Below are 12,544 nucleotides of genomic sequence, written 5' to 3' on the forward strand. Positions count from 1 at the left end.
CATTGGAAATATTAGCAGTCATAGCGAATATTTTAATCTGACCTTTCAGCTGAGGTGATAGAGATGATTCATTCATTAATGATTCATCTTATCCTGGCTGCAAAGTTAGTAGGGGGTAATTTTGACCTCACGGTGGCGCTGTTGGCCCATGGATTCCAGCTTATAGTGGTTGTAGTGACATATTTGACAGCAGCAGCTGGGCTGTGTAAAATAACACGGTAAACATAAAAAAAAACACACCATGGCAGTCTGTTCACTCTAAGGGCAGACAATGCAGTATTATGGTATTACCTCACTCATAATGCAACACACACAGGTTTAAACTTTCCTCCTGCCTGGTTTCTTTTAATTCTTTTAAACAATGTCATGCTCCTCTAGAGTTAATGTCATGCTCTTTTGCCTCCATGGAAGGAAATCAATGACAACATACATGAAGTTAATATTTAACTGTCTGTGTAAATGCACAACATGATCTCAATTCAACACTTTTCTGTCTCTCACAGCAGGAATCTCACAGCTGACCTCCTCCTCTTTTCTTTGAACAACTGAAATGTCTTTAAATGGGAGAGTCGCTGTGGTGACCGGAGCAGCACTGGGAATAGGAAAAGCAATAACGGAGATACTAATGCAAAATGGTGCCAAGGTGAAAGTATTGCCTCTGTTATGCTATGCAACAACACTGTCATGACATGTTGTGTGTTTTGCTGCACAATAGCAGCAATAACATGTTCTAGCTGTTGACAAACCTTCACCTGGCTGTTACAGGTAATGATCCTGGATGTGAATGAAACCACAGGGAAGAGTTTGAAGTCAGCCCTCGACAAACAGTATGGACCAGAACGAAGCGCGTTCCTGAAGTGTGATGTTGAGTCTGAGGAGCAGGTCAAAGGTGAGATAAAGAGATGTTAGAAAAATGATCTTAAGGAAAAACACATTTATAAATAACTACAGCAGTGTTAGAGCCATTTTGTATATTGCGGATAAGGTGATAAATAATTTTGATTTGTTGTATTTATCCTGATTTCATATATTGAGGTTATACGAATGCCTATTAGTTAATAATAACTACACTCTTCTTATTGGCTGAGATGTGTGTAACGTGATATGTGCGTACTTTGGTTTAGTTGTCACTATGGAGATGAGGAGAGCATACTAGTTTTTGACCGTGCTCATGATTATTGCCCTTTTTGGGATTGCTGCACAGTTTTTATTTTGTTGTAACTTGAAGAAAGGTTTCAATAAACCCTCGTAAGAAAGAAGAACTGTGGAGTTTTGTGGCTTAAGACATGCGTCAACTACATTCTCGCGCTCCATAGTTTTAGTGTGCGTTTAAAAAAGTAAAAAGAGATAGAGCTACACTAACAAGCAGTAATACATTGTCTTATTGGTGCCCTAACCCCTAACCCTAATGAGGACCAGTCAACTCTTTTTTTTAAATAACACAATCTCAGCTGCCTGGCAAGAATCTCACTCACTTCTGGACACAGATATTTCTTTTCTTAGAAGGACACCTTTGTGGGGTAATCCCAATCTCTCACACCACATCGCTGGCTCAGTATTACAGGGGTGGAAGGATAGGAAAATCCAAACAGTTGCTGACTTATACATCAATGATACGTTTGCTAACTTTCAACAATTAAAAGGAAAATTCAATCTCCCTAATCATAGTTTCTTCAAATTCCTACAAATAAGAGACTGGGTTAAGGAGAAATCTAAAGAAACATTCCCAGATATCCCAAAAGAAACTCCTCTTGAAACCCATTTATGTAACAAATGATGCAGTTCAACAAAAGGAACAATATCTTCTATATATCGTATCATTAATGGAAAGTTACCTGTCTATGATAAAACATCTACAAAAGGAAAATGGGAAGCAGATTTAGGCTGTGCTTATGAGGAGGAGAAATGGCATCAGCTATTGGAACAAGCACAAACTGTGTTAATCTCCACAAAACACAGACAAATTCAATTTAATATATTTCATAGGACTTACTATACCCCCTACAGGTTACATAAAATTGACAGCAATATTTCCTCCAGATGTCAGAGATGTAAAGTGGCCGATGGTGACCTTCTACACATGCTATGGAGTTGCCCACTATTAGAAGAATATTGGAAACGTGCCATTGAATTAACCTCAAGGGTAACAGGAATTCAAATTGAACAGGACCCAAAAGTTTGGATTCTGGGGGACACAAGCTCAGTTAATGTGAACTTTCATAAGAAATACTTTATTTTACTTGTGGGTACTGCCCTGAAAAAATGTATCCTGGTTAACTGGAAATCTGAAAATTCTCCATCAACTAGACACTGGATTAATGAGCTTGTGTCTTACTGCACGCCTGAAAAGATATTATATAATGTGAGAGGGAAGCATGCAACCTTTGAAAACATATGGGGCCCCTTCATAGACATTCTGCCTTCACTGGACTTCGCTGATAACGATGGTGCGACTCTTCCTGGATCAGCTTCAAATTAGCCCTCTGTGATTCTTCCTGTATAAACTTGTTCATTGATGTGTTTATTGTGAGTAGTGCGCTGATCCATATATATATGAATGTGTACAGAAGGGTTTATGTATAAATTATGGACGATGTAAGTATGTAAATGAAAGGAAATTGAGAACCATACAAGGGAAGAGGGTGGGGGGTGGGATGGGAAAGGTTCATGTTATATTTTTTATTTTGTTTAGATTTTATATATTTTATTTTTTTATTTTTTATTATTATTTTTTCTTTTCTTATTATCTTTTCTGATGTTTAGAAATCATCCTTGTGGTGTATTTGTAAGATTATGTACAGTACGTTCTCTCTGTAAAATACGATCTATTCATTGTAACAAACTGTAGATGCTTGCTATGCACCATAAATATCCTGTAAGAGATTCTGTTAATAAAAAACAAATCTTTAAAAAAAAATAAATAACACAATCTCAGTATAGTAGAGGTTTTGTACCGGTGTGTGTGTTTGCTGCAGTAACATAAAACAGTATTAACCAACTTGTTTTGCAGAATATGAGATGTTAACATTTAACTCGTATTTTCTGCTGTAAAGCTGTCTTTCAGAAAACTGTAGAAACCTTTGGAGGGATAGACATCGTGTGCAACAATGCCGGCATCCTGAACGAGGGCGAGTGGGAGAAAACTGTCTCTATAAACCTCGTAAGGATTTACAATGTTTTTATCTCTATAAATCTTTACGGACTAACAACTGCGGCACAACTCCACAATATAACTTTCTGATCTAGAGCGGTGTTATCAGGGTCACCTACCTGGCTCTGCAGCACATGAACAAGCTGACTGGAGGTCAGGGAGGAATGATCATCAATACAGCATCCATGGCAGGTATGAATGACACACAATGCATTGAGGCATGTGCACAGAGACAGGTTTATAAATGTTGTGTGCATTCATTTTCACTGCATCAATGAAAGACCTGTGCTGTAGAGAGTTATAAATAGTTTTTCAAACAAGGCTCTGAGGTAAAAGCATTTATTTATGCTCAACACTTTCATTTTTGTGTACAAACTGCACACTTTACAAATACCAACACTGTTTATAATTTTTATTCTGTTCTTATAAAATAACTGTATATACTTGTGAGATAATTTGGCACATAACTGTACTGAATGTCTCTCTATCTTTGTTTTTTATTGTTTTATATTTATATATTTGCATATTTTTCAACTTTTTTTCTTTACCTTGTAGGCTACAATGCTACTGTAATAACCAAATTTGTCAAGTGTGGGATAAATAAACGGTCTTATGACTTGCATTTAGAAGTTTTTCCTTTGCAACGAGAAACATGGTGGAAGAGAAATATCTCAGTCAGTGTCACAGGTGGAAGATTTAATGAAATATTAAAGGAGAAACTGCTGCATTAAGTCTAGACAGACTCTGTTAGGACTGAACTGATATGACCCACATTTGCAGGTCTCGGCCCACTACTCAGCTGTCCCGTCTATACAGCCACCAAGTACGGAGTGATTGGCTTCACTCGAGCTATGGCAGTAAGGATGGTTTTCTTAAAATTAATTAATCCGTTCATTCTATTGCTTGCAGTTTCCATTGTGCCTCTTTGGACACTATTTGCATGTGTGAATCTGTTCATCAGGCTGCTTCAGCCGCCTCAGGCTACGGTGTACGGTTCAACGCCTTCTGCCCAGGTTTCGTGCAAACTGACCTCTTCTCCAACATTTTCAACCGACTGGGACAATTCTCCCAACTGGCTGGTGCAACGAATCAACTGGTGGAAAAGTTTGGGATGTTAAAGTGAGTCTTTGCACAAAGCTTCAACTCTTGTGACTCCATTAAAGGGACAACATATATATATATATATATTCGATATATTTATCGAAAATGGGCCCATTAACAAGTGTGGGTAGCGTAGATTCATCCACATTAACGTGAGACTTTTTTATAACCAAATAGAAACTCCTCGTTGTCCCTTTAACCATTAAAGGTGTCCGTGCATGTTCACTCATATCACTGTACTTTTTTTTGTTTCAGTGTGTCTGAGGTGGCTGAGTGCGTCCTTGAGCTGCTAACAGACGACACAAAGAACGGTGAGGCGCTGCTCATCCTTCCCAATATGAAGAAATACGTGACCTTTCCTTCATTTGTCTAGCAGCTCTGAAGCATGTATCATTACAGCTGCAGAGACTCTCAATGCTTTAATGAACAAAAAATAAGTGCTTTGTGTACTTGTGCATAATACTATGTGCATTAAATGTAGGCCTATTTGTTCACAAACATCATGGTGTCAATGTTTCTTGCCTTCTTTTGCACATTGTATGAAAAGCAGAATTACATGGAGGTGAAAAAAACACAATAACATTTTTAGATGTGTCTTTTAGGTTTCATTTGTGTTATTAAAGGTTTGAGAACAGAGGAAACCATGGCAGAAGTGAAGAAGTTTGTAGTTTTCTGGCGGTTGACAACCAGCAAGAAGTGCATTACTACAAGAGGAAGTCCGAGTGCTGATTCAGCAGCTGCTGTGCTCTGATTGGTCAAGGGTGTCTCAACGCAGAACAGACAGATGTTTTTTTAAAGGTAGGGTTGGAGATCTTACTCTGGAGCATTTTTTACTGAATTGCTTGAAATCGATAGCAACCAAATAATTGAATGTTTTTTCACAAAAATGAAAAAAAAGTCAGGTACCTGTGGGATGGACAATCCTGTAAAAACAGCATCCAATCATCTTGAATGCCACGTTCAAGTCAGTTGGACCGTGATGTGTCAATCAAGCTGCTGTCTCTGTGTGACCAATGTTGTTCTGTGACCTGCCCTGAGTAGGTTTCGAACCCGGGTATCCCGCACCGTGGGCAAAGATGCTAACTGTTTCGCCAAGAGGTCAATGACCACTTGGCAGTGGGTTAGCACATTTTTTATGGGCGAGTGAGTGCATCCTTGCATTCCAGTCAAAAAGGCCCCGCCCTCAGTCCTTCACAGCTTTATTTCTCAATAAAAGTGTAAACAGGTGAGATATCAGTCATTAGAGACAAAAACAGGCAGCAACATGCTTATTTATAAACGTGTTTATTTGTAAAGTTGGACATTTTGAAATGGTAATCTGTGGTAATCAAACCAGAAAATGAACAGTACAGAAACTGTCTGCTCAGACTCTGAATCACAGACTCACAGAAGAAACTTCTCAGCCAATTACTCATTTTTGGAGTATGTAAGTAAAAAGGTACAAAAAGGTTATAAATGGTGCCATGAGCATAAGCAGATCCTGGACCGTGACCACTCAGATCCATTTACTTGAGGCAACAGAAGTGATGATTCCTGCCCACATTGGCTGGTAGAAGTACAGGTAAATGGTCACACCAAACAGGATGAGGAACAGGACGAGGGCAGCGATGTTGATATTACGGGCAGTAGTGCCGTAGCGATCAGCGCTGCGAAAGTCTCCCATAGTTTTACTGTCTCTGGCCTGGAGGAAACAGAGTTCAGTGAGTCAGTCTGACATGTGTAGAGAGGGTAACAAACTGTGTTTTCATGAGTGACTCACCTTGAAGGAGTAGATGACCGCAGCGAGGCCGAGGCAACAGGGGGGGAAGTACAAGAAGCTGAGCAGGGACCAGATGATGTGGTCTCTTGGGGGGCGCTCCCTGGGCATGTTGACGGTGGTGTAGGGAACCATTGGAGGTCCTGGGGGCTGTGTGGGCAGCGTTTCACCCCCCTTCAGTGGAAAAGCCTCAACTGTGTAACTTGGAGGATCCATTGGCTCAGCTGGATAGAGAGGCGGAGTCAGTTAGTGATGTCACTGTGGGACCTGTAGAGCTGCATGACCTGATGAAGTCACACCATGGTGTGGCTTCATTAGAGGTTCAGTCTGCTAAACACACCACACTAACTGGTAAGCAGCTAGCCCAACCTGCTAACTGCAGTTGGAGACAACTACACAATGCTAACTGGTGAACAGCTAGCATTTACCTGTGTGAGTGTTGGAGCCCTGCTTCTGCTACCAAATGGGTTTTGCAGAACTTCCTTGAGTCCACATGAAAATCCTCTTTCATAGCCTCTCCGAAGTCCTTCTACTCCTAAGGTTATGATCAAGTCGACCATCGACCTTTGGCCAACGCTGCTCTGGTACCAATACACCTATAAGCAACCTTGTGTAACCTTGTGTAACCTTACAGTAACTCCAGTAACAAAGCACTACTCTGATTCAAATCCAGGGGGCTGATCTTCCAGGTTTCTCCACCCTTGCCCCCAGCATTATTAGGGATTTCCGGAGTGAAGCTCCTTCAAGGACACCACCCAGAGTCGCTGTTTGGGGCATAGGCAAATACAACATTCATGGCCTTCCCCATCAAAATCCTTATCCACATGGAGGGGACCCTCTCATTGGGAGAACTCCAACACCAACTTGTTCTCAGTCCTCAGTACCAGTGCACCAAACACTAGGGTACCAAATTCCCTACTTTTATTTTTACTAACCAAATTCCAACTAAAGTACCAGGTATTGAGTCAAACGGACATTTGTGTCAACCGCTTATACTGTACCGGTACCAGTTCCCAGGAACCAAGTATCAGTACCGTATTGGTTCAAATGTGAAAGTTACCGATCCCTCAGCCCAGTGCACTGGTACATGAAACATGGTTCAGTCCGAAACTTCACAGGTAAGATTTCATGCATGATAAAATACTGTAGTTCCTTCCACTGTGACACGTTGACACACTCAAATGGTGTGAAAACCATTTACTTCCCCCATCTACACACCAGCTACCCATCACGTGTCTTTCCTGCCCTACGTTATAGTTGAACGCAAAATTATGATATAGCTCCAACAGTTACTTACAGGAAACCAACACCAAGTCAGTCAGGAGGAGTTTTTTTTCCCAATAGTAACAATTAGAGTGATGTATTTTGTAGTACGTTTGTTTTCAGTTGTCTCCTCTGTAACTCATCAGCTGTACATTATCTTACGTAATAACAAACATTTTAGAGATTAAATATGTCGTCCCAATGTTGGAGAAACACACTCATTCATATTGCTGTTTATTTCATCCTTCATAATAATAATAATAATAATAATAATAACTATAACTTTGTTTGTATTGCACATTTCATACAATAATTGCAGCTCAAAGTGCTTCACAATAAAAAAAAGTGACATTAAAAGAACACAAGAACATAAAAAAAAAACATGACAAGAAAAGAAAAAGAGAAAATATGATCTTGCCCCATACTTTCACTTCTTCTCGGTTGAGGTAAATGGTTACACAATAAGAGCAGAGAAAGAAATCAAACAGGAATGGAGCATTGTTATGGCCCCATTTGGGTTTCTCAGACCAAATCTCTCTCCAGACTGGTCCCAATCCTCCATCATGAAGGACCAGACCCACCCTGACCCAGACCCCCCTCCTCATAGCCAGAGGGCTGCAGAACATGAGAGCCAGGACAACAACGTCCAAGCTTCTTTCCATTGACAAACTCACTGACTCATTAACTGAACCGTCCTAAAACACAAAAACCTGATACTGAACAGTGCACATGTGTGTATTGTTTGAGTGTGTGTGTGTGTGTAGGTTACCTGTGAGTCCGAAGAAGCAGAGGAAGAAAATGATCTGAGGCAGTTATTCCAGCAGTGAAATTTTCCACAGTTTTATCAGATGGGGGCGTGGCTTCAGAGAACTCCTCCAGACTGTTGCAACATACAGAGGAGCAAGCAAATTGTTTTCAGCTAAAGTCTGAGGGAGGGGGGTTGAGACGTGTTATTTAAGTTTCAGTTTTACCATTTCATGTGTCTTCATAGCTTCCTCTAACTGTTTGTTCACGTCCAAAAGCAGCAATAATTATTTTGTTACAAAGCTCCTGAATAGGAAAATAAAAATGTAATGCACATAATGTCAAGACTGGTGTCAGAACACAAATGCACAACCCAAAGGAAGCAACATAAAGTAGCAAAAGAAATGAGAAAACCTGACAAGGACACAAGCGCCGGGCATGGAGAAGTCACTGGTTCACTAAACAAGACGTACTGGCACAGAACAAAGGCAGACACAGGAAACAGGGGCGGGGAAGACATTCCAGCAGGGAAACACAAGAGGAAGGGGCAAGTCACCTGAAACGAGGAGAGGTAAATTACAAAATAAAACAGGAGTCTCTGGGCATGACATATAAGAGTAAAAAGAAGACTAAAGGAAAGTGTAGATCAAATATTTTGAAAAATACAATTTTATGAAAAATAATGCTCCTACCAATGGTACAGTAACTTCTGCACATTGACTCAAGGCCTATGTATACGCAAAACAAAACTCCAACTGTTCTCTGATAAATATTACTAAATAACTAAATAATACTATAATACTATTGTAAGACAATGCATATTTTAGGAATACTATGCTTATTGAGACAAAAATCAAAAGTTAATCAGTGAAATTCACAATAATAATAATAATTCATTTATTTTGTATAGCGCTTTTACAGTGACCCAAAGATGCTTTACAGATAGACTACAGTAAAATACATAAGGCACACAGGGGGAAAAAAAGTGTAATTAATGTGTTTTTAATATGTTGCAACCATCCCTGATCCATGTTGCAACTGACCCCAGGTTTGGGGTGGGGGCTATAGATGGGAAGTGGCATGTTATTGCTCCATAAGCGGGGGAGGATACACTGCTCGTGATTGCAGAGCTCCACCTTGGCTGGACAATGACCAACCATTAGACATTAAAACAGAACTGGACTTTGACGACTTAAATGAAATATGTGACTCAGAATTACACAGAAAAGTGTTAAACTTAGTCACTGTTGATTTAATGTGGACTTACTGTGCGTTCACACCAAAAGCTTCCAAAGCTTCAAAAACCCCGTAAGTCATTCATTTTCAATGAGAGCCCGGTGACCAAAGCCTCAACTGCCATCAGCCGCGCGTCCAAAGCATCCAAAGCTTAACCAGACGAGAAGTTGAGTCTCGGTTAAAGCAGTACTTAAAGCAGATGTAAGCGGAATATATGTGTTAATATAAGTCTTAAATAATTATATCTTCCGACAGCAATCACTTACATAGAGTGTTTGGTCCGAAACACGGGTCTGTCAGTCTGCTCTGCTGTAACTGTGCGTTCACACCAAAAGCTTCCAAAGCGTCAAAAACGCCGGAAGTCAATTAATTTTCAATGAGAGCCCGGCGACACTGAGCGTCCAAAGCGTCAACATGCGTTGCCGCGCTTCCAAAGCGTCCAAAGCTTCCAAAGCGTCCAAAGCGTCACCAGATGAGAAGTTGAGCCCTGGTTAAAGCTATAGTGCATAACTTCTACGTGTCTGTAAATATCGGTTTCACCCAAGCCACTAGAGGAGATGATACAACACTGATTAAGCCGTTCAGCTCCTCAAACGCCTCGCAGTATTTTTCAGTATTTGTTCTTTTTGTATTTACTGTCTTGGAGCGACTTTCCCGCGCTGGCGGACAGGAAACGACTGAAACGACGTGTTTTACTCGGTTTTACCTGACAACGAGAAGGGAGGAGGGAGGAGAGCGCTCCGCAGCTGCTAGAAGCAACACCTGTTAGCAGCCTGGTGTTAGCCACATCGTTAGCAGTAAGTTACAAGGTGTGTAGCCCGTGTTGCTGTGTGTAACTTACTGCGGGGAGTCTGTGTGCTGTGACGAGCAGTGTGCGGCGAGTCGCGAGTGTTATAGTCCGTGAACCGTGGTCCGTGATGTTAGGTTAGATTCAATTTAGACCTTGATGATCACCACTGATATACATGTATAATCCAGACATTGATTACTACCTCTGATCTATCCTCTAGTTAGACACTGATGATTACCTCTACCTCTGATCTCTTATTCAGACACTGATGATTACCTCTGATATATAATCTAGACATTAATCAATACCTCTGATCTATTTTGCTGTTCTGCCATACACATACTACCTCGTTGATTGAGAAACACGTACAATTAGAAATGCATTAAAGAACACTGAGATTACCCTACACTTGACCCTGATCTAAGTGAACACAGAACTGATTGTACACCACATGTGTCCCTCTTTAGCATGTATCACATGCATTCCTCTTATAGACTAACCCTTTGTCGACTGTGTAGCATAAGTGAATGTGTTGATTGAGCTGTAGCTTCCTGGAAGGCATAGTGAGGAAGAAGCAAGTGGAGGTCAGAAGGCCAGGAGTTTAAAAGTGCACACATACACTCATCTTATTAAAATATATTAGATCTTCATATGTTTCTTCTTTAGATAATCTTTTTATCAAGTATGTTAAAGGAATATGCATTTTCTAAGTTGATCATCTGGCAGGCAGAACACTAGTGTTGTTCAAGCTTAGTCTTACCACTCTTGTCAGCTCTGCTTATTAAAGTCATAATTTAACAAGTTGTTTTCGTGAGAATCGTTCAGCTTGGGCTCTCTCAAGGTTAAAGGGTAACTTCAGCATGTTGCTCATCAGTAGACCTATTCATTCTGCTCTCCCTCTTGTAACAAATTTATGATCATCCAACACGAGGAGATGATACAAACAGGGAGCAAGACGTAGGCAGGTGTCCTTGGGGGAAGATAAGAGAGCAGGATGCTTATACCCACGAGAGGCCCAAAGCAGAGTAGGGAGGGCTCTTCTCTTTCAGGGTGCTGTCTCCAGAAGATTGGATGGTTCGTGTGCCAAGGGGCTGGGACCAGCCCGTGCACCAACAAAGGGAGAACTAAGTTTAAACCAAAGTTCCTCCCCATCAGTTTTAACCAATAGAAATTAATTACACACACACATAGTGCGAAGTATATTAAGAGCATTGTAACGTTTTTTTCGTCACTCTTCTCTGGGCGGGTGGTTGCAGCTAACTGCTTGCAGACTGCGATTTCCTTAACAGTGAAGATCCTTGTACAAGTCTTTTGATGATCCAACTTTAATAAATGGTCAACTAGAACGTTGTTGTTTGTCCTCTCTCAAATCAACGAACACGCATTTGTTGTATTCCTCTTTTTTACTACAACAGTGACCAGCAGCATGTGGTGTGTTGCAAGTGTTACTGTTGCTGTGTGTGATGTATCATGCAGCTACAGGGGTAGCGGTGGGGAGAGGAGGGGAGGGGAGGGTTACACCGGCCATAGGTGCCGGCCGTATCGTTGTAATAACGCAGAAATCCTTTAGGGGGCGACAGAAGTTATGCACTAGGCTATAGCTTTAACTTTAGGGTAATTAGCTATGACGCGGTTAAGCGGCAACCGGCGGCAGCCTGTCAGAATAGAGATGTCCGTCGGCTGCCTTTTTTTTTTCTTTTTTTTGTATTTCGGCTCCCCAATGACCAGCGCGATCGAACTTTGACGTCAGTCACGTGACGAGCAGCCAAAGCGGCTGAAAATATTTGCCGTTTTGGGAGCTGTCTTGTCTGACGCCCACCCTCGAGCGTTTTTGACGCTTTGGAAGCTTTTGGTGTGAACGCACAGTAAGCCGAGGAAAAAACTTTCCTTGTATCCTACAACCTTTATCCAATGAGGAGAGAGAACGGCATAAAGGGGCGGTCCTCTCTGTGGCCCTCATTTATGAAACTTGTGTACACCAAAAAAATGGGTGTACACCAAATTCACCGCAAGGATCGGCATTTATTAATCTGAGCGTGAGCGTACGGTACGCACAAATCTCACGCCAGCTCTGACCAGGTGTACGCACATTTGGAACCAGCGTAGAACATGCAGGAAGGAGTGCTGCTGTGTCAGAATGATTATTAAACCATGGTCTAATAACGCAGCGATGTGGACCACATGTTGTTGTTGTTTATATTGATAAAAAGTTAAAAAGTAGCCAAAAAAGAGAAACGCTACAACCAAGTCCGTGTTGAAAATGTAACTGGACTTTTATTTTGAGCAACTGAGATGAATTAAAAACCACGACGTGACAGATGCTCGTTAATCAGCTGTGTCAACAGAAACAGTCAATGACAGACAGACCTGTTACTGTAGATCACACACACAAACTTCCAACATCTCCTGCACCAGAGCATGACCGGACGGCTCCTCAGTCTCTCTCTCTGCCGGACACCGGAGCCGGCGGGGGAGGGGAGGGGGGGGGGGGGCGCTACCTGTC

General features: G+C 41.3%; 2 protein-coding genes across 2 annotated transcripts; one reads left to right on the plus strand and one right to left on the minus strand.

The window, feature by feature from the left end:
* The first annotated feature begins 493 nt into the window (after positions 1 to 493).
* On the plus strand, positions 494 to 4,738 carry LOC146974183 (15-hydroxyprostaglandin dehydrogenase [NAD(+)]-like). The gene is made up of 7 exons (XM_085796799.1): positions 494 to 643; positions 766 to 889; positions 3,054 to 3,160; positions 3,247 to 3,343; positions 3,932 to 4,008; positions 4,113 to 4,270; positions 4,508 to 4,738. Exons 1-7 carry the CDS (start codon positions 551 to 553, stop codon positions 4,623 to 4,625), a joined length of 774 nt encoding a protein of 257 aa, XP_085652925.1. The 5' UTR covers positions 494 to 550; the 3' UTR covers positions 4,626 to 4,738.
* Positions 4,739 to 5,574: 836 nt separating this feature from the next.
* Positions 5,575 to 8,151, minus strand: LOC146974184 (dispanin subfamily A member 2b-like). Its single transcript, XM_085797281.1, has 3 exons — positions 8,041 to 8,151; positions 6,012 to 6,232; positions 5,575 to 5,933 (listed from the first exon to the last, which is right to left on the minus strand). The coding sequence occupies exons 2-3, from the start codon at positions 6,222 to 6,224 to the stop codon at positions 5,748 to 5,750; spliced, it is 399 nt and encodes a 132-aa protein (XP_085653407.1). The 5' UTR covers positions 6,225 to 6,232; positions 8,041 to 8,151; the 3' UTR covers positions 5,575 to 5,747.
* Positions 8,152 to 12,544: the final 4,393 nt, after the last annotated feature.

This window comes from Trachurus japonicus, chromosome 14, assembly GCF_045865225.1.
Source record: "Trachurus japonicus isolate A0001 chromosome 14, Traja_1.0".
In the NCBI taxonomy this organism is placed as follows: Eukaryota; Metazoa; Chordata; class Actinopteri; order Carangiformes; family Carangidae; genus Trachurus; species Trachurus japonicus.